General features: G+C 40.7%; 1 protein-coding gene across 18 annotated transcripts in view; it reads left to right on the forward strand.

The window, feature by feature from the left end:
- SIPA1L1 (signal induced proliferation associated 1 like 1) overlaps positions 1-23,028 on the forward strand; it is a 360,159-nt gene that overhangs the window by 224,383 nt on the left and 112,748 nt on the right. For all 18 annotated transcript variants that reach the window (XM_070513910.1, XM_044773908.2, XM_070513913.1 and 15 more), the window contains 2 exons: positions 242-2,041; positions 21,318-21,448. In XM_070513910.1, coding sequence (XP_070370011.1) covers positions 544-2,041; positions 21,318-21,448 — 1,629 coding nt within the window. In that variant the 5' untranslated portion in view covers positions 242-543. The remainder of the gene's footprint in view (positions 1-241; positions 2,042-21,317; positions 21,449-23,028) is intronic.

Genomic DNA, 23,028 nt, shown 5'->3' on the forward strand with positions numbered 1-23,028 from the left:
CCATTAAGCTGAAATATTAATAGTCTTTTAAAACATATATAATTTAAGTGATGAATTTTATTAAATGCTTTCACTTTCTTCCTTTCTCTCAAACCTGCTTTATGAAAAATATGAGTTGTGACCTGTGTACCACAATCCATTATTGAGTCTTTTATTTCCTCGTGTCTGGTTTTGGCAATTGCATGTTTATTTTTAGATGTACTTATCAAATACTAATTCCAATTGTCCTCCTCTCTTTCAGAGAAAGCATGGGATTATGACCATCGCAGAGTCCCAGTAATACAAGTTGCTTTTGGCTTTTTCTGAAGGAAAGCCGTCTATTAAAGTGATGCAGAGGAGCTGTTGTGGATTATAATGTTTTGAAGATCGGGATTCTTCAGAGGTTTGAAAATAAGGCATCGTTTAACTTTTAAATGAAAAAGATTAAGATCTCATGCAACTGCTGTGTTTTTTGGAAACCATTCTCCAAAAGGGAAGTGCTCATTTAAAATTCAGAGATGATGGTCCTTTCTGCAAGGATTTAAGTCTAATTGCTTTTACATCATGACCAGCTTGAAACGGTCGCAGACGGAGAGGCCTGTTGCTACTGAAAGGGCCTCGGTTGTCGGCACAGATGGCCCTCCCAAAGTCCACACTGACGACTTCTACATGCGGCGCTTCAGGTCCCAAAATGGCAGCTTAGGCTCCTCGGTCATGGCTCCCGTAGGCCCCCCGCGAAGCGAAGGTTCTCACCATATAACCTCGACCCCCGGAGTCCCCAAGATGGGGGTTAGGGCGAGGATTGCAGATTGGCCCCCAAGAAAGGAAAATGTAAAAGAATCTAGCCGTTCAAGCCAGGAATTAGAAACCTCAAGTTGCCTTGAGAGCTTGTCCTCCAAAAGCAGTCCTGTGAGTCAGGGAAGTTCTGTTAGCCTCAATTCCAGTGACTCAGCCATGTTAAAAAGCATTCAGAACACACTGAAGAACAAGACGAGACCGTCGGAGAACATGGACTCCCGATTTCTCATGCCTGAAGCCTATCCCAGCTCCCCCAGAAAAGCTCTTCGCAGAATAAGGCAACGGAGCAACAGCGATATCACCATAAGTGAACTTGACGTGGATAGCTTTGATGAATGTATCTCACCCACGTACAAGACTGGGCCATCACTGCACAGGGAATATGGTAGCACATCTTCCATCGATAAGCAGGGAACGTCCGGAGAAAGCTTCTTTGATTTGCTAAAGGGCTACAAAGACGACAAATCTGATCGAGGTCCCACTCCAACCAAGCTCAGTGACTTCCTCATCACCGGTGGGGGCAAGGGGTCTGGTTTCTCTTTGGATGTTATAGACGGGCCCATCTCACAGAGAGAGAACCTCAGGCTCTTTAAGGAAAGGGAAAAACCACTCAAGCGACGTTCCAAGTCTGAAACTGGAGACTCCTCCATTTTTCGTAAATTACGCAATGCCAAAGGTGAAGAACTTGGGAAATCGTCGGATCTTGAAGATAACCGGTCAGAAGACTCCGTCAGGCCCTGGACGTGTCCAAAGTGCTTTGCCCACTACGATGTCCAGAGTATACTGTTTGACTTGAATGAGGCGATTATGAACAGGCACAACGTTATTAAGAGGAGAAACACCACCACGGGGGCTTCGGCGGCTGCTGTGGCATCCTTGGTCTCTGGACCTTTGTCCCACTCGGCCAGTTTTAGCTCCCCGATGGGCAGCACGGAGGACCTGAATTCCAAAGGCAGCCTCAGCATGGACCAGGGAGACGATAAAAGCAATGAACTTGTAATGAGTTGCCCCTATTTTAGGAATGAGATCGGTGGAGAAGGTGAAAGGAAAATCAGCCTGTCGAAATCAAATTCTGGCTCCTTTAGTGGATGCGAAAGTGCCTCCTTTGAGTCAACACTCAGCTCCCATTGCACAAATGCAGGAGTGGCAGTACTTGAAGTGCCCAAGGAAAACTTGGTGTTGCATCTAGATCGAGTGAAAAGATACATTGTGGAACATGTGGATCTGGGTGCATACTATTACAGGAAATTCTTCTATCAGAAGGGTGAGGAGAGATCTTTTATTTAATTTTCTTGTCCTGTACTTTCTGGAAAAAAGTAGAGTCCTGCCTCTTAGGTTTTTTAGCAGTGTGATGTAAGATTTACATGAATTCCTTCTTTTGATGGTAAAATAGTTAAGTAGCCTTTGCTGCAATGTATTTCTTTTTGCATCTTTCTGAGTTATTTCCTCCTTTCAGGTATAAAAATGTGTATTAAATAATGGTTTTTTAAAAGTAAAAAAACCTTTTGATTTAATGGATCAAATTAGAGTTTTTGTCTAGAAGACTTTCTGTGTCACCTTCAGGGATAAATGTCATATAAAGTTAAAAATATTTTAAATATAGCTTTTTTTTTTTAAGGATTACAAAAATAACCTTAGTGCTGCCTTTCATTTATTTGGCACTTTTACAGTTAGTACGTGACCCTTTCTTTTCTACCTCAATGTTCCCATCAGTAAACGGGAATTGTAATACATTGCTATTCATTTCGCAGGGATTTTAGTGAAAATTAATTACATTGTTTGGCAAAAGTCACAGAGCCAATAAGTGTCAGAGCCAGGAATCCAATCTAGGTCCTCTAGACTTGGGTAGAGAAGGCACTGAAGAGGTAAGGACCCTCCACAAGTTGGTGACTTCCTGTTTGGTGTTTTCTGTTTTGTGGGGGGAAAACATATAGATAGATTGTTGGATTATACTTTGTATACAGTTTTATCTCATACTTTAAGAAAGGCTCTGTGATTTATTGAAAAATAAGTGGTTTAAATGAATTCTTAAGAGCTTTCAAATAGTGTTTTTTGAGCAGCATTATTAATTGAAAAATGAGCTTAAGTCGTGCAAATACCAAAGCTAGGGAACAGGGTGCTCGCCAAGGAAGGACACACGTCTGGGGGCCGTTGGCTCGGCGATCTCTGCGGCTGGTTGAGAGGCCCCCTGTGTGCAGAGGATGATAGCAGTGTTTTGATTTCCCACCTACTGTTTTTGGGCTTTTGAATGATATTTAGATTTATCTTCCGAATGAAGTTTCATTTCTGGGAGTCATTATAGTTTTATGACATTGCTGACGTTAGAATAAAATTTATTGTAAGGTTGTTACATGATAAACCTCATTCAAGAGCGTTTGTTGACGCAAAGAATCTTGTCTTGTTACGAAGTGTCCATGTCTCCTAAATGTCTTATGGTCCTGGAATCAATATGATACTGAAAACCTCAGTTTCATTTTTAGGCAATCTTTATCTTCTCAATAATTTTCTGGAGTTCAAATTTTAGAAATCACTTCTCTCTTATACTGTCCTTTAGGATACAGGGATTCTCAAGGTTGTCGTCTTGGCATTTGGGGCTAAATAAGTCTTTGGGGGGGCACTGTCCTGTGTATTGTAGGGTGTTGGATGTTTAGCAGCATCCCTAGCCTTGACACTCTAGAACGACAATAGGTACTCCTTCCCCCACCCCAGTTGTGATGACCGAAAATGTCCCCAGGCATTGCCAGATGTCCCCTAGGAAGTGAAATTGCACCCAATGGAGAACCGTGCCTATTGTACCTGGAGAAATTTTCCACAGGTGTTTCTGAGCTGTCTATAGGTGGAGGCCATCTTGCTAAAAATTGACCCATTGAGTCCAACATAAGAAAGAACATATTAATTACAATCTTAGTTATGTAGTAGTAGGCACTTTTTTCCTGTTAGGCAATAGGAATATTCTTGAGTACTTTTATGTACCAGGAACTTTGCTAAGCATTTGATACAACATGCATTTTCTCACTTCAGCCTCTCTATGCCCACTCAGGTAGGTCCCAATATTGATGGCATTTTCCAGATGACAGCAGTTAAGTGATGTAACTGGTTAAGCTGTCATGGAGCTAGTAATGGTGGAACCAGGACTCCGCTTTCTGTGTGTCTGACCAGAGTCACGTTCTTAACTGCTGTGCTCTTCTCTCTACCATATTAGACTAAAGGGAAGGAGTATATTTTTATGTTTAAATCTGGTGGAAATTTACTTTTTATCTTTCGAAAGCATGGGATAAAAATTGGAACACCTAGATTCCAGAGTAATCAGCTTAGATCATAACACTTCATAAATTTAAAAGCCACTAATCCAAAGTAGTTTCTAATTTGAAGCATGGAAAATACCTTCTTAGCCAATGTAACTGGAACTGGTTAATTGAAAATAGTGGTTAAAGCAGGGAATCTTTTAAAAGTGTACATACTCAAAATTTTTTATTTTCATTAAAATATATTTGCCAAACTCTTGTGAGGCCAAGGGCTTTTCTTTGACAGTGATTCTACTATTTTGAGTTCAATGTTGTGTTAATAATGTAAACCACGAGAGCTAAAACATAGACACTAGCAAAGCAATCTGGATCTTACAGAATCTTAAGTTTTATGGGGTTTTTTTTTTTCTATCTTTTGTAGTTGCCTCACCACATCTAATCCAACAGCTTTCTTTTTTAGTGACTTGCCTTTATTATGTCTTTCCAAAGCCTTCAACTTAGTTTCTACTAGAGACAAGATTTATCTTTTGTGCTCATTCCATCAGCTTTCATAATATTTAATTAAATTTCATAATTATAATCACAAGTCCACTGGCATAAACAGGTTTGGGAAGACACAGCTGACTCTTTGTCAGCATGAAGGCCAGCTGGTGGGAATGTGTGTGGCACCAGAGATTGTCTGCTGGTGCCATGGGGCATCCATCATCCTGGTCCACAGAGAGAACTCAGGGCAATGGTTAATCCAGGAAGCTGGTCCAGTGGAAGGCAGTTACAGAGGGCGCCTGGTGTGTTTTCTTGGACCACACAACTTAGAATTTTCAAACCAGGCAGGCCATTTGTCACAAGATGATAATATACAACAAATTATGGCACTGCATAACATCATTTGAAGCTGAAATTAAGCCCCCTAAAATATAACTGTATATTAAAAAATTCAGTATCTATACTTTTTATCACAATATAAAATATAGTTAAATAATTCTTAGAATTTTTAATATACAACTTGAGTCACTGAAATTAGTGCAGTAACTCTTTTTTCTTAATCAGAACCGTAAAGTGAGTCATCTTGAAGGAGTACATCAGTGTCAGATACAATTCATCTTCTAGCAACAGGGTGTAGTGCTATTGACCTGGCTGTCGCTCCAACCTCTTCATCACCAGATAGTTTCCATTCTGCTGTTTAATGCATTCCTCATTTTATTGTGGCTAAGTCTCTAAGGGGAAAAAAATTCATTTTACTGAAATACACTCTACAGTAGACATTAGTTGTAAAATTTAATTGTGTTTGGTTCATGAAGCTGCAATCACTTTTTATTATTATGTTTTTTATAAACATTATTTTGCAGATTTAGACTTTAGAGGATATTTGACTCCAACGTGTAAGCCCGTTCCATGGCTGGAACGATGCTGGACCAATAGAGGAATCTCACTGTTTGCACTTACTAAAATAAGCAACACACCATCACACCATCAGTGTTCTTTCCGGTCCCTTCTCTTGCCTACTCCTCCGTGGTGTTTTGCTAGTGTGTGTGATGTTTCTATTGAGACTCACTCAAAATTAAATGACAGTAATAATATAGCTAATGTTTATTGTGTTATTACTTTGTGCTTTATGGCAGACCTCCTCACTTAATGCTCATAGGACCCTGAGGCGAAGCTGTCACTGTGATAAGTCCACATGATGCAACCACATCCTTCTTAGAGAGGAACAAATTAGGCAGTAGGATAGCATTACAATTAATCTGGTCATCTCCCTTTGAGTACATCTATTTTTTTATGTTTAGTTTTATAGTCACCATGATCAAAGTGTCAAGGAAATTTGAAAGTTGCAATACTAAGTTATAGGATAACTATGATGTTACCTGTAGCCGATGCGGCTTGTTGAGGAGACTTTTTCTCACCTCATTTTCTGTGGCCATACAGGACTTTTTCAGTTTTGCACTGAGTGTATAGTTGTCAATGAGGCATGTCCTCCATGAGTCCCATTCAGGGGGATGCGTTAATGGAAAAGAGGAGCCCATGGGTTGGCTGGGCAGTGGTGTTTGTTGCTCCATTGATCGAAAGTGTTGGTATGCTAATCCGATGCTAGGTGGGGTGTCACTCAAAGTCAAGTTACTGAAGATGCTGTGATGGGAAACTGCCTCTCCCTGCTGCCCAGTGGCCAGGAGAAACTGCCATTATCTGGTCTGAAGCTCATCTAAGAATATTTTCCCTCTCCTGAAAAGAGGGAAAACTAATGCTTATGCACTTAATTATTCTTCTGATAACTTTAAGTCACCAGATTTTATTGTTCACTTTCCTCTTCTTACATCTCCACCTCTCCCCCACCACACACATGTTTGCACACAAGTCACGTTCAGCAGTCTGCTGGGCCCTAGGATTGTCAGTTGAGGACACCAGCAAGTTGGATTTCGGTTTCTATTGTAATGTCCAGTTTTCTTTATTTACCGCTTACTCTCTTGTAATCAGCCATCTTTAGCATCGGTTCTTTAGAATATGTGCACATAACTTCATTTGTACTCGAAGTGACAGCTTTGGCACTCTGATGTATTCTCACTTTTGCTATCAGGAGCTATTCTTCAAGTTCCAGTTTGTTAAATGAGCATCATTAAGTAGCTATTGTAAGTTTTAGTGGATTATTGTATAGTGCATACAGAATGTCAGGGAACACCATACAGCTAAGCTTATTTGTAAAAATCTGTGCTTTTTTTTCCCCCCTAATTCTTCTGTAAGTATAGCATCATTAGGCTTGAGAAAAGTACCATGGGATGCCTTATAATTCAGGGTTCTTTAAGGATAATCTGTGTTTAGTTTTTTTGATGCGGACAGTTTCATATTTCAGGTAAGTGGTAAACTCTAGAGTCAACAAGTCTGATCTACTCAACCATGTTGTGCTCTATGCTCTTGAACTTAACAGTTAATTTCTGCCAAAATTAATAGGGAAAGATTTTATACACATATAATAATTCACTGTTTTAATGCCCTTGTCTTATTTTTTGAGATCACATAAACTGCATATAATTTGTTTGAAGGTAGCTCTGTAATTAGGGAGTCCTTTTCAGGGAGATTTGGGACTCTGACTAGCTTCTGGAGAAACTCATGTAGGACCATGTCGTGCCGCTGTCTTTTTATCTGCTCAGAGCTTCTAGTAGCAAGGAGACCATTGGGCGTGAAGGTTTGCGTGCTTGCTCCTTTGAAAACAAGCGTCCTCTCCTTTCTTGGCTGTGATCTCCTGAGGCCCAACACTGATTTTCTGAACCCTGATCTGTAAGGCATTCAGGATTTCTCTAGCTGAGCCATCTCGGTTCAGAGGTTTGTGAAAGTTGGTTAAAAAGGCGTGTGCCTCAACCATTCCTCCCTGTTTTATTTTTAAAATCAAGATAGATCATCAGAGGGCCACATTTACGCAAACATTTGACTTTATTCATGGTCTTCTTTTGAAGATCCAGTCATATAAAAACAGTATACTTTTGCAGTGAAACTGGTGGTGAAGATACTGCCCTTAATTCTTCAGCCCGTTACAGAGTTCCATGTGAGAAATTTACTTTAGAATTTGGTACCAGGAATTGTTTTCTGATAGCTGCCCACTACCTGCCTTTCTGAAAATAGGTATGTTGTATTTGTTGGCTTGTTTTGTTTTTTACTGTATTTCTTGTTTTACCTCGGCTCCCAACCGAATTCAGTGCTCAGCTTATACAGCCTTTGTTTGTTTCTGCTTTCATCTTTTATTTTTCTATTTCTGTTTCATTAGCATGATTTATATATGTCCTTTATAATTAATGACCTCAGATTCTTTTTGGAAAAAGATAATTAGTATATATTTATATCCAAATGAAATTCCTCTATTCCCAGGCTTTCTCCTTAGTTGCAGCTCGTTTCTCCCCAACTGTTAGCTGCTTCTGCATGGATGACTATCTAGTTGGCAACTCAAAACCATGCACGTAAATTTTGACTTCTTCATGTTCCTCCCTAAACGAGCCTCCCTCATCGTTGCCCTCTTGCTGTACATGCCATCATTAACATCAGTCACTTGGATTTGAAACTCTGAAGCCTCTTTGATGCCTCTCTGTTATTGTTTTCAACCTCCAATCAGTTGGAAAGGCCTCTTGAGTCTGCCTTTGAATTGCTGCTAGCTGCTTCTTCTTCATGTCCCATTCCCAGTTCTATAACTTCAGGCCCTCGTTGCCTCTTCCCCAAATTCTAGCAATAGGTATCTTAGTCTCTCCATCTCTATTCTGCCCTGCTCCAAATCCAACCTCTTGTCTTTGCTAAATACAATCTAATCATGTAATGTAAATTTACATTGACTTGTAAATGTAATCACGGAACAAATAGCTTATGTCACTTGAGTCCTGAGACACAGATATTGAGGCAGTTATAGGCATATGAGTGGTTTGTTGAGGTTTTGGGAGTAATGCCTGTGAAAGAAAAAAATGGGGAGGAAGCAGAATTTAGCAGGGAAAACCTTCAGTCCATGATGCAGCTATGACTCCCTGAAGAGAAAAGAGAGAGAAAGCAAAATGGGGAACGGTGAGCCTCCGACCGTGATGCAGATCTACCAGTCTCAGCCAAGCAGCGGAGCAAAGAGCGAGCGTTAGAGAAGTCCCGTGTGGGCAATAATGGCCAGGCCCCGTTAGCCGCAGTCTGCTCAGTTCCGGGCTGGGGCTCCCCAGGAAGAATGGCTGGGCCGGAAAACTGTAGCAAATCCAAAGATGCTGTAGCCAGAGACTTTCAGCTAACTGCATTTCTTGTGACTTAATCCATTTCAAGACCTTTCTGGAAGGGAGATCAGAGTTGCACCTCCGTGGCTGCACGTACTCAGGAGTGCCTATGTTGTGCTTGGCATGGGTTGGGCACTGGAGTGGTATGCACAACAGATCCCCTCACAGAACTTATATTCTGGTGAAGGGAAACAGGCAGTAAACAAATGGCGCAGAAGTAGGCATCTGCCTATTATAAAAACTAATAGTACCGAGGTAGGTAATTCCTCCCCCGATTCCAATAATTTGGCTTGTAGCCTATATCTTTTCTCCTACACACATAAATTTATTATCTCATTTATTATTAGTGAGTGCCCTTCATATTTTTAAAATAGTTTTAAAAATTAACTGTACATTCATATACTAATTTATTCATTCAAATAATATTTATGAAGCCTCTACTCTGTGCCACGTACAGTGCCTGGGAGGAGAACAAAGCAGATACAGCTGTCTTCGTGGTATACAGCCTACCGTTAGTGCTCTTAAGACAAATGAGAAACTATTAAACATTAAATTTTTTCCTGATTAAAAGGATATAGTTTTAAAAATTTTTCTACAATTTCTTTGTTCCCTTTATCTGAACTCCATGTAGATGGATGGTGGAACCCCTGGATTTATCCTTCGTTTTTTTCTTTTGTAATTTCAATTTCTTTTTATTTTTGTTCTCTATATATCAATTTTAGCTTCTGGAGAAGAGACTGGTAGGTAGCTCTCTACGTTCTATTATTCAGGCCTTTCGTTTAATTTTTTCAGCAGGGATTGTGTTTTTAATCCCCAGGAACTCATTATTTTTGTTTCTCTTAGTTATTTTTCATAATAGCTTATTTTATGTATTCCACATTTCTCTATTTTGGTGTTAGTTGAAAAGAATTTTTTCCAAGTTCTTTTCCTTAAATGGTCTGTGTCTTCTCAGTTGTCTTTTCTGCTTGTCTCATTTTCTCTTTCATGCTATCCGCTTTCCTTGGTGGTCTAGCGATCTTACCACGTTGGTGAGCACAGGCTGAGGAGGGACCGTGTAGGTGGCAGCTTCCCCCGCAGCACTGTGGGTCTCATTCCCCAGCTGGCCCTGCCTTACACAGGAGGGCTGAGAGCTAGCTAAGGGCTAGCCCCGGGAAAGTAGAGAGGCCTCCCTAACAAGAAGGTGTCCCTGTTGAGTGAGAGGGCAGTGAACATGGTGTAGGATAGAAACCTACGTGGATGCCGGAGCTGGAAGGACTTTATCCTGCTCCCCTCTGCACAGAGCTGCCTTTCCCCCTCCCCCCGTGCACGTACGTATTTAGAGCAGGCGGTTCTTTCTCCCTCTCCTACCCACCCGACAAGCTCCTGCCTGTCCTGGGCTTGTGATGCCTGAGTAACCCCTCCTTCCCAGAGGAGCAGACGCTGTCCCGCTGCTGCCCCGAGTCGCCCCGTGCCCTTGCGCCCTGCACAGCGCTCTCGACCGTGCAGTGGTTTGTAACAGGTCTGCGCACTCCTTGAAGGCAAGCGCGCAGACTGGGCAACTTCAGGACATGACTCACAAGTGGGTGAATGTGCGATGCTGATGCAAAGTACCAGATTTATGGAGTTGAGGAGCCAGTATATCTTGTATTTATAGCATCAGGTAGAGGTGATGAGGGCCCTCTGTGTATATGACCTTGTGTTATACTCCAGACACTGAAAAAGGTGGTGCAATTGCTTTTCCTCTCTTTTCAGGAAGTGAGACTACACACAAGCCTGTGTGTGGTCATGGTGGGTTTGTGAACATTAACCTAGACCACCAATTGATCCCCATAGGTCCGAGACACCATCACTGAGACTGATTTTTACTATTGTAAACTTTATTAGACTCAACTGATGGATGCTAAAATCAGTGAGTGACAGTTTGAGTAGAAACAGGAGGAAAAGCAGGGTTTGCCTAATCTCAAAGTATCCTCCCCAAAGATCCTTGTAAACTACAAGGAGATAGTAACTTTATGGTGAAAAAACCTGGCAGACGCCACCTTAGGGCAGTGAATCAAAGTCCATGTTTTGAAACCCATGAAATGATGCACTGAGAAGCTTACATGATTTCTGTCGTTCTCTTGCCCAAAACGCATAACTTTGGTCCGATCATGTGAAACCACCAAAGCCAAACAGAGTAATAAGTACTCTTCAAAGGTGTCAAGATCATGAAAGACAAGTAAAGACTGAGGGACTGTGACAGACTGCAGGGAACTAAGGAGAAATAACAACTAAATGCAATGTAGGATCCTAAATCGAATTTTGGAACAAAAAAATACCTAATGGAAAAACTGGTGAAGTTTGAATAAAATCTTCAGTTGATGGGATTGCGCCAATGGTAATTTCCTGGTTCTGATAATGAGATTGTACCGTATGTAGTTACATAAGATGCTAACATGGGAGGAAGCTGGGTTAGGGGTATATGGAAACTCTCTGTACTACTTTTCAGATTTTTTTAAGTCTGAAAGTGGTCAAGATAAAACGTAAAAAATAAAAACATTCAGGTCCAATCTGTTGCAGCAGCGAACATGTGAATCCTCCACGTGGAAATGGAAAGGCTTATCCCAGCTTGTGTCAAAGTGCATCAAAGCAACTATGGCGCTTACCGATTCCCAGAGCCCCAAGAATTTCTCTGCTCCTTGTTTTGCAGTCTAAGGAAATAAGGGCCCTTCAGATCTGTTGTTTCAGTACAAGTTGATGACATACAATAAAAGCGTGTCACCTATTTTCTAAATGCATGCCTCATTATAACTTCAGCCACCACGGAGCCTGTCGTTCTGGGCACTGAAATTAGGTGCTCAAGAAATATTTGTTTTATTGTATGAATTCCTTTCCTCATCTTCTCTTGGAGCCCCCTCCTCCACGGGGAGGCCATGCACCTGAGCTTGAGGGCAGTGAGAAGAGCCGTCTTCCTAACTGCATTCAAACCAGGTAGAAGCATTCCATGGTGTAGGAGCCATCAGCAGAATCAGCCTCTACTACTCATGTGGACAGTTAGTCCGCAGGTATGTGGGTTGTGCTGAAGTTTTGAGACACACTGCATGGTCCCTGCCCTCCTGAGCAGCTGTGACTCCTGCCTTGACTGCATTTCTGGCTGTCTCTGGGGCACTTCCCTCCAAATGCTTCAAAAGCGTTTTATATAGGAAGATATCTTACTGCACTATCCCTGGTAAAAAGGTACAAAGAGAGTCTTAAATATAAAGAAATTGAGTTAGAGAGAGGTGTTTCATGGTAATTTCTTTCATTTAGATGTTAGATACTTTTTTTTTCTGAGCTAGCATTTGAATTAGTATTAACTAACATTAAAAGTAAAGAGTTACATGAATATGCAATCTTCTAAAATATTCTTTATACTCATTGACCATTTGCAAACCAAATACATTTTATGTATATATAATATATATACTTCTTTCTTATTGCATTAACAAAAAGATCTAGCATCAGGTCTGATGACTGCCATAATTTCAAAGCAGTGATGAACATAATTGACGTTTTGATATGTCTGCAACAACTGGTAATGTCATAGGAAAATACCTGTGATTTCCACTGGAGTTGAAGTCACATGTACAGCTAATATTACCATAGTTGCCTACATTTATAACTGAAGGAAATGCTACATTTCATTTAGAAGTTAGTAAAAATAAAGATAGAATTTTTTTCATTCAAGTTCTGGCCTTACATAAATGGCCTTGTTATATAAATTTTCCCCCCACATCCAATTATTTCCATAAGGTAGAGACCTGTGCGAATGAAATGGTGTGAACTTAGCAGGAACCTTGGTTTTTGTTGCCAAATTGCTCTCAGGAAAGCTTAGGCCAGAAGGGTCCAACTGCTGTGTTTAAGATTGTGTAGTTTAACATTTTCTTGCCTACTTCGAGTATGTATAGTTTTTATATTTGAAGATTTATTATAGGCCAAAAACTTTCATTTCTTTGAACACTAGTGACATTGAATTTTCAAAAATATGACCATTGGCTATTTGTCATAGATTGGTAATGGCCAATAAAAATTCCTATTTTGATTCTGTTACTCTTTATTTTCCCGTTGTTTCAAAAGGAGTTTTCTTTCTACTTTTTTTCTTTAATCATTCTGATGCAATTTATTGATGTCAACATAACTTCATATTGAAGTCTACCTTTTACTGGCGAGTTAGGGGCTTTTAGGGGCTGCTTAGGCACTTGCTCTTTTAAGCCGCACAACTTGATGCCATTTTGGCAACTAGGCCACCCTGCTTTTTATGAATTACCTGTGGAAAGAAGAATTGGAACTTCAGAGTACAGCGCAACTTTGCAAATATAGGCAATTACTCTTATGCAACAATAGTTATAAGCTTAGTGGAGTGCTTTGGGACATAATTCTGGCCTGCAGCCAGTCCTGTGTAAATGTCCCCATCCGTTACCCTGACCTGCTTTTGATTATGATGCAAAGTCCTAGGCTCTTTGCTTCTCATGGAACCTCCGCCCTTATAATTAGAATGAGTCCTTTAGGGACCAGAGACTGAGTAGGGTACTTCTCGGAAAGAGCCGTTCTTTAAACAGTTGGACTCTTATTACCTCCACTTTGGGAAACCTATGTTTCGTTTTAAAAGCAGAATATCTGCTGCTGCTTTTTTTTTATTCTAACTTTTAGATCTGTCCTCTTTCTAACCTAGTTATTAGTTATATTAAGGTGGAACAATTAGTTGCAGGAAAACAAAGCATCTGAACAGCTTGAGTCCAGTAGGCAGAGATAAGCAATTTATAGAAGCGTGTGGTCTTCCTGCTTTCATCCAGATTCTCTAATGAAAATGTGGAGCTAATGAGTACATTGGAAAGATCATGTCATTCATTGCACTGACAGTGACACACGTATAGCTCACCAAGTAAACTATTTTAAGAAACAATAGTTTAAAATATTAACATAATGTTAATTCCACCTAATAAAGTTGACATTGTTCCATTCTTTGACCTGCTGGTGTATAATGAGGCCCAAGTCTGTCTGCTCAGTACCTAGTATCTTTAGTGTTCTCTTCTACAATGACATAAGGTACGTTTTGTAAAGAAAATGGAAGTTTTCATTTTTCCTTTGTCGTAGTCAATTAGGGTAACTAAGATTATAATGCAAACACTTTTGTGACTTTAACATCTCTTGCTATAACGCTTTCTGAAACAGCTAGTGCCAATTCACAGCACTGCCAGGAGTGTATGACCAGGTCCAGCTCGACCAAGAACCATTTTTCGCTTTAGAAACATTGTTACTAATTTTATTAGGCTTGAGATAGTAGCTCAGTTTTGTTTGCATTCTTTTTCTTTGATTCGTATTTATCAGGTCTATTTTCCCTATTTAAAATTTTAAATGAGTAATTCTAAAGAAATATTTTAAGCCATAAATTATAACTTTATAAGTTATTTATAAAAAATAAAAATGTATTCTTTTCATAATTATACATGGTCCAAATTATGCTGGTCTCCCTAGGGAAATGTACAATTGAAATATTAATACAAAGTCTGTGAATATCATGAAAGGAAATACAAGCAATCTGAAAATTGCTGATTGAAGCCCTGTAATGCCAGGCTTAACTTGGTTTTTTTTTTTTTTTTTTTTGGTGATGAAAATTGGCCCTGGGGCCAGCCCCGTGGCCAAGTGGTTAAGTTCATGCGCTCCACTGTTGTGGCCCTGAGTTTTGCTGGTTCGGATCCTGGGCGTGGACATGCCCCACTTGTCAGGCCATGTTGAGGCAGCGTCCCACATGGCACAACTAGAAGGACCTGCAACTAAGATATACAACTATGTACTGGGCGGGGGTGGAGGGGGCTTTGGGGAGATAGAGCAGGAAAAAAAAAAAAAGAAGAAGATTGGCAACAGTTGTTAGCTCAGGTGCCAATCTTTTAAAAAAAAAAAAAAAAAAAGGAAAAGAAAATTGGCCCTTAGCTAACATCTGTTGTCAACCTTCCTGTATTTGCTTGAGGAAGATTGTCACTGAGCTAACATCTGTGCCAGTCTTCATCTGTTTTGTATGTGGGATGCTGCCACAGCATGGCTTGATGAGCGGTTTGTAGGTCTGAGCGTGGGATCCGAACTTGCAAACCCCAGGCCACCAAAGCAGAATGACCAAACCTAACCACTTTGCCACTGGGCTGGCGCCCGGCTTATCTTTTTTTGCTTTGTGCATGCGTGTTTATATGCAGCTTAAAACCAGGTGATATGACTGTACTTGATCTAATTACTTGCATTTTTGAAGTATTTACTGTTTCCCCTCTCTAAGAATGTGAAATTTTTATTATTGCAAATGCATCAACCAAAAATACAGCTATTCTAATGATGGCAGAACCATTCATTGGTACTCTTTGTACCATCCTTATTAAAACTCAAGAACCAGAACTAATAAGAAAACTTCAGGCTAGACATTTGTTTAGATGTTAAATATGAAAAATGAAGGCAGGAGGGAAACCAACCATACATGGATAAAATGTTAATATCTCTCCCTTTAAACACAGTGAAACACTGGCTAGATAGCACGTTGAGAAATAAAGCTGTGTGTGTGATCTGGCTAGTTAATCCCATGGGGCATCAATTTTATTTTACTTTTATTTATTTGTCATACAATAATACATAATACAAAGTTTTTAGAAATTTTTGGAAAGATAATGTGACATATAATGACTAAGAAAATAAGCTTTGGAACCTAGTTAAAGTTATGTGTCTGAGTTCTAGTTCTGCTTTTTACTGGCTGTGGCTGGGAAGTGACTTGTTCTCTCTAAATCAGAGTTGCCACATCTGTATTTTCACAGTTAATGTGAATACTAGAGTGCTTGGCGAGGTGCCTCACTTCACTGCATTATATCATTCTAATAGTGATTGCGGTATCGGTTTTTGGCATTCCAGTATGCTGGTACTATTATATCATTATTTTTGGTGGTGTAATACCTGTATTTCAATTCATCCATCAGCAGATTTACCCACCCTACTTGAATCTCCAAGTCCTCTTCCCTTCCTCTTTCCTTTTTCCAACTTTCATCATCCTGGATTCTCGCATCAAAGACTTCCTAACCTTTCTTCGACGCTCATCACTTGCAGCTCCCCTATGGTTCCTCTTCTTCCCCCCCAACCCCCACAAAACACAAAGCTGATTGTGGGTCTGGCGGGAAGAGCTCTCTGCAACTGATAAATAACTCCACTAGGAAAGGATGGAGGTAGACAGCTGGTAGGAAAAATAAAAATTCTGTAGCACGGAGTAAGCACAGAAGTCCTACCCGGAGGCTGTGGTCCTGAGCGGAAGGTCTGCAGTCCAGTGAAATTGGAGGACAAGGAGAGCCAAGAGTGGCCAGAGGACCAGACTAAGAATATCCCTAAAAGGCTGGTAAAAGATTGGCAACAGCTGTTAGCTCAGGTGCCAATCTTTTCTTTTTTTTGAGGAAGATTAGCCCTGAGCTAACATCTGCCAATCCTCCTCTTTTTTTGCTGAGGAAGACTGGCCCTGAGCTAACATCCGTGCCCATCTTCTTCTACTTTATATGTGGGATGCCTACCACAGTGTGGCTTGCCAAGTGGTGCCATGTCCACACCCCGGATTCGACCGGTGAACCCCGGGCCGCCAAAGCAGAACATGCACACTTAACCGCCGAGCCACCGGGCTGGCCCCAAGTGCCAATCTTTGAAAAAAAAATTCAATTTAAGGTGACATTCTGAACCAAATTCCTCTATCAGAAAGTTACACACTGCATTAGGATTTTGAGTTGAATAAAGTGTAGTCACATGGAAAGATTTTTTTTTTTATACCTGTATGATCCTCAGGAGCAGAAAAAGTGGACAGTCAACAAAAAAACAAGGCTTTTATTGTTAGAATAATTCTTACTCAGGTTAAAAGACTTTTTGAACAAGCAGTCTGATCATGATAGTGAATTTAACATGGGAAACCGGGGGCCGGCCCCATAGCCTAGTGGTTAAGTTCATGCACTCTGCTTTTGGCAGCCTGGGGTTCAAAGGCCTGGAGTCCCGGCACAGACCTACACACTGCTCATCAAGTCATGCTGTGGTGGCGTCCCACATACAAAGTAGAGGAAGACTGGCACAAATGTTAGCTCAGGGCCAATCTTCCTCAGCAAAAAAAAAAACAACCACAGGAAACCAGACCAGAATCTCCATCTATACTGATGAAACAGAAATAGATGAAGAACAAATAGAAGTGCTTCCTTGGAAGTAACAGCTAGAGCTCTTTTTCAATGAAAAAGAGATTGTGCAGAAACATCAAACACACATGTAAGTTTAAAAAGATCTTCGCAGAGTTATCAAACCAGAGATGCCTTTGTTTGAAGATAAGAGTGTGAACAAAGTATTAGAAGTTAGTTTATAATCATCTCATGAATGTTCCCCCAAATCAGAAATGTACTTAATCAGCAGATGGGAAAAATTGCACAAAAATATAGTTGGGTTTTGATGACACAAAAAAAGTTTAAATGATAATTCTTTATTTCTATGTAGAGTTTAGTTTCTTTTTAAATAACACTATTTTATCTGCCAATTTATATTAAAGTGATTGTTTTAATATTTATATTTTTATAAATTTACGTTTTTTGTGTTGTAGTGTTTCTAAATTTTTGCATTTGAAATATATTAAATATTTCAGTAATTGTGTTTTTGTGAATTCTTAGCATTTTTAAATAAAATATTAGTATTAATATACAAAATTAACACTTTAAGTTTGCTCCAGTATTCAATCGTTCGTCTAGAGGATGTCTAAATAGTATTTCATTTGAGACCTGAAGGATAAGAGAACTTAGGCAAATAAAGTGGAATTGTGGGAAGAATGTTCTAGGCACAGTTTTTCAGATGAGAAAGGGCCTAGTGAGTTTGAGTGGGAGAAATTCACTATAGTTCGTTCAAAAGGATGATGGAAAGGTCTAGGTTGAGACTGGAGTGTCAGGCTTCTGACAGGGAGTGAGGGCCTCTGGGAAACCATGGAGCTATCCAAGGACCTTGGGGGAGCCAAAGAAGGATTTTAAACTTAGTAGTGGTCAGATTTGCGTTTTAGAAGGATCCTCTGTGAACAAATTGGATAAAAGCAAACTGGCTAGAAAACTTAGAAACATCCAGACAAATGATGATGAGGGTAAGTCAGTGGCAGTGGAATGGGAAAAAGTACGTCGTGTCACTTAATGACGGGGGTGCATTCTAAGAATGCATCCTTAGGTGGTTCCATTGTTGTGCGAACAGACCTAGATGGTATAGCCTACTACACACCTAGGCTATGTGATACTGATCTTATGAGACCACTGTCGTATCTGTGGTTCATTGTTGACCGAAATGTCGTTCTGCAGCGCATGACTGGATAGATTCGAGAGAGATTTAGGAAGTGGAATTCACAGGGCATGACAGTGTGATGTGGTGGCAGTCCCTGAAATTCAGACTGCAGCAAGAGCTGGATAGGTTTATGTGGAAGGTGCTGGGTTCACTTTTGCAGGTGCCCGTGGGACAAACAAGTAGACAGTTCCATTGGGTGGAAGCAGAGATCTGGGGCTTAGAGGGGTCTGGAGTGGGCATGAAGACTTTTGAGAGTTGTCGACATTGAGATGGCAGTTGAAGTTCTGAGAGTGGATGGAATATTCCAGATAGGAAGGGGAAGAGAAACTGAGTAAGAACAGGCAGAGTGATAGAGGGAAAATCAGGAGAGGGTGGTGTCATAGAAGCCAGGAAGAGTGTTTCTAGAAAAAATGATCAACTGTGCCAGATGTTATGGAGAGTTTCAGCAAGGTAAAGATCAAAAGTATCTATTTGTTTTGGACTTTAAGGCTGTCGTTGGTGACTGTGCAGTGGAAGTCAGATTTGGTAATTCTAAGGCGAGGAATTAGGCAGCTCTTTTGAAGAAGTTTCCAGTGGAAGAAAAGAAAGAGGAGATAGCTGAAGGTTGATAAGGAGTTGAGAGTAAGTGTTATATTTAAAGATGAGGGAGACTCGAACCTGATTACATGATGATGGGAATGAGCAGGTGGGGAGAAGGTGAAGATGAAGAGAGGGTGATTGAGGCCTCAGAGTCCCTGGGGAGGTGGAATGAGTGGAGGCCAGAGTTGAAGGGGAGATGGGGTTTTGGATTGTAAGGAAAAGGGAGCAAAGGCTGGATCCAGGTAAGTTTGTGAGTATGGTGGTGGAAAGTGAGGACAGTTGCTTCTGAAATAGTTTCTTTGTTTTCTTTGTACTGTCGACAACAGTATCATTTGCTGAGATTGAGGAGAAGGTGGTTGGGGGAGGCTGAAGGAGAACAGAGAGTGTTTGAAATATCTGCTCTGGAGAAGGGGAGCTTGAGCCGACCAGAGACAGGACAGCTTGAGGACGAGTTGAGGTTATTGATGATGAATTGATGGTGGCCCTGTATCTTTGTGAATTTCCCCAGCAGCAGAGGACAGCAGTCTCACCTGCTCTTCCTAGGTTTGTGCGTGTGTTTGAGGAGTTTCTAGAGAGTCAGGTTTCATTGGAGTCCATGAAGTGCAAGGAACAGAATATAATGAATGTGACTCACACTCGTCTTTGACACATCCACTGTTCTGTGCTGCGGTACTGAAATACTCTCTGAAGTTATGGAAGTGTGTTAAGCTCTTTGCACCTTTGGTAAATGGCCCCAGACGGCTGTCTTGTTTTGCTTTAAGTTCTTGTCTGCTTTTTTATACTACTTCTGTCTCCTCCCTTTCTGTTTTCTTCCCTGTTGTCAGTTGTTCTCTCACATTGCTGTCTGCATGCAAGTGTATATCAGCCCTGCACACTGGATTTTGTCAACATCTGGAATTATCACACCTCTGAATAAAGCTGTGGGCTTGAAGACCAGACAACCAAGCTTATTAAAATTTGTGCAAAGTAAGAGTAAATAACGTCTGAGTGTGATTCCCATGTGCTGTGCTTTGAGGGTGTACATGAGTGTTTGTACATGAATTTTGTGCCATTTATTGGGTTGTTTCTCAGTTGTCCATATATGAGATGTTTGTTGCCTGTGTTCCCATTGTGGTTTCTTATTTTGAATTTCCATGGATGTGATAATATTCTTAAGAGAGCCCTCAATGTTTATGATTATGTTTTTTATAATCATTCTTTAGTACTTGAAAAGTGTTTTCATATGCATTACCTAAATTTTAAAACGGCGTGATTAGATATTTTATGCTGTTGTTTCTTCTTATTCTCATGGATTTTCAAATACTTATGTATTTTGTAAGGGAATAACATATCTTTTCCAATATGTATACATTTCGTATGAGAATAAGCTGCCATGTCATGGCTCAGTCATTTAGCCATGTCACGTGTGCATGAAATAGACCAGTGTAAAGTAAGTATTTTGGAGGTTTGAAAACTAAGTTATCTACTCTAGGTTTTCATTTATTTCTGTGTTTTATGGACTTCCTCATCTGTGAACATATCATATATGTAGCAACAATTTTAATTTTTTAAAGAAGTATATACTTAGATGTACAGTAAATATCACTTTTTAAATTTTCTGTAAATTAATTTAATTTTGATCCTGACCTTCGTTCTTGTTAAGAGGAGGGTAGATTCGGTACTAGTCATTTCGAGACGTTCCCCGAGCCCCAAGGTTGTGCTAAGGTTTGGGGTCTTGAGCAATGCCAGAGCATTGAGCAGAGGCCCCTGAGTCGTCATCAGTCACCTGGCCTCGCTGGTTGCCTAGGAGAGGCCTGTTGTCCAGCCACACATGCCCTCCAGTGTTAGTGGCTTGGCTGGATGCCTTTTGTGCTAACGACATGGGGACCATTGGTGAGGCCCAGAGCCATGGGTCTGGCCTTCTCCCTCCCTGGGGCATTTTGAAGCTCTTTCCTCTGAGACCCTACCCCATCCTACTCGGGCTACCTGGGAGCAGAATGCTGCTGAGTGACTCACAGACCTTTCTTCTCTCTCCAGTCCAGGGGGAAGTCTTTTTTAATCTGGGGGAAATCCCTCCCTCCTCAAACGGTGTTCTCAATAGGTTGAAGGGTTTTGTTTGTTTTGTTTTGTTTTAAACAAAAGCTAAGAAGCCTTGATGCAAACCTTCTCTTAGGCAGAGATGCACACAAAACATAACCTCTTTAGATGAGAGAAAACATAAATTCTTTTTTTAGATAGCAAGTTGCAGAGCAGTAAAAACACTCAACAGGGGGCCAGCCCCGTGCATAGTGGTAAAAGTTGGGTGTGCTCTGCTTCAACGACCTGGGTTCCTGGGTTCAATCCTGGGTGTGGACCTATGCCATTCATCAGCCATGCTGTGGCGGTGACCTACATACAAAATAGAGGAAGATTGGCACAGATGTTAGCTCAGGGCTAATCTTCCTCAAGCAAAAAAGGAGGAAGATTGGCAAGAGATGTTAGCCCAGGGCAAATCTTCCTCGGCAAAAAACAAAACAAAACAAAAACAGGCCACCTCTGTCAGTGTTACCTCCTCTGAAATGAAACCTGTGTAGCCAAGTCTGTGTTTTTATAACTCATTGAAGAATATTAATATTTGTTAAATGTGTTTATATTTTATTGATATACTGTGATTTCTGAGTGATCTAAATATCAAGCAGAATGTAACATTCTAATTTTGTTTTGTCTTATTTTACCTAAGAACACTGGAACTATTTTGGGGCTGATGAAAATCTTGGTCCGGTGGCTGTGAGCATTCGAAGGGAAAAACCAGAAGAAACAAAAGAAAACGGATCGCCATACAACTACCGAATAATTTTTAGAACGAGTGAGGTAAGTTGTAAAAGGGAAAGACTTGAGGCTTAATTGAAGTGAGACAAAAATAGAGCAGTAGCAGTAACAAAGCAATTAAATTTAATAGCACATGGCTACAGATGTCTTCAGAATCAACAACAGCCCCTTTCATTCATTCTAGTGGTGGGGGGTGGACATGATGAATAGATCTGGATCCTTTCTTTCCATCTAGCTCTGGGTAGATGCAATAAATGAATGGGAGTTTTGATTCAGAGGAAGATATGTCCGTTGAGTGTGGCCCGAGGAAACTGGAGCCCTCAGAATCCCAAATGGGATATTGCGTATCCTGCTTGGGCAGCCAGAAAGCACTGAGCCAGCTTGAGGAGCCAGGGTACTTACATAGAGAGGAGGTCACCCAAGATGTAACTCACTCTTCCAAACTATTGCTTAGGACCTTTCCTGACCCAAGAAGAGGGAAAAACACTCTTTTCTTCTTCCACTTTCGCCTAGCTCTCTCTTGGACCTGTTCTCTGAGGCCTAGGGAACAGACTATTTGAACCAGAGACTAATTATGGAAGATAGAGGCTCTTGGAGCTCCTTAGGAATCTAAGAGCACAGAATATGAGTTTTTATTTTAAAATGAAATTCAGGTTGAAAAAGAAAAGGAAAAATAAAATAGCCAACAAAACATTTTTTTAAAGAAACTCATGAAGAAATTTAGGACCGTAAGGTTCTTTTTTTGTTTTCTTTCTACACATGTGTACAGTTGTGCCAGTTATCAATTTATTGCCTCTCCACGCCTAATTCACTTTAGGATTGTTGTTATGCATTAATGCCTAACACCCCCTTGAGGTATCCAGAAAATAATGGTTTTGAAACTAGTTTAAATAGGGCATTTGGCTTCGTTTCCCCTGTTGAATGCAAGGCAAGTTTTAGGGGTTGGCTTCACTTAGTAATTCTTCCTAAGCTTGAACTCTGGGGAAATTAAAAATAGGATTTTTAACGGCAAGACTTTAATATCTAATGTGTTGTGTACAGCGGCCTGAGAGAAATGAAGAGCTCACATGCTCTGGAGTACTTTTTCTCCATGCACAGCTAACCATCAAGCATTGTAAGTTCTTTCGTTGAACATGAAAAGCACAGAGAACACACTGTGTTTTGAAGTTGGCTGTAGGTATTTGCTCCTCTTTGGCTTCTCAGATCCCACAAGATCTCTACGAGCCTCGGTTACCTCCCTCCCAAGTGTTTTCGTCCCTCCTATTCTTATCTTTTTCCCCTCCCAAGGCCGCTCTGATTTAACTCCCCCTCATATTCTTCCTTTCCTGTTTTTTTTTTTTAAAGATTTTATTTTTCCTTTTTCTCCTCAAAGCCCCCCAGCACATAGTTGTGTATTTTTAGTTATGGGTCCTTCTAATTGTGCTATGTGGGACGCTGCTTCAGCGTGGCCTGATGAGTGGTGCCATGTCCGGGCCCAGGATCCAAACCGGCGAAACCCTGGGCCACCGCAGCCGAGCGCACGAACTTAACCACTTGGCCACGAGTCCGGCCCTTTTCTGTGTTGTTATTCATTTAAATTCCACATCTTGCCACTCTCTTGTCACCCTTCGTGCAGAATTGAA

Source organism: Equus asinus, chromosome 7, assembly GCF_041296235.1.
Source record: "Equus asinus isolate D_3611 breed Donkey chromosome 7, EquAss-T2T_v2, whole genome shotgun sequence".
Taxonomy (NCBI): domain Eukaryota; kingdom Metazoa; phylum Chordata; class Mammalia; order Perissodactyla; family Equidae; genus Equus; species Equus asinus.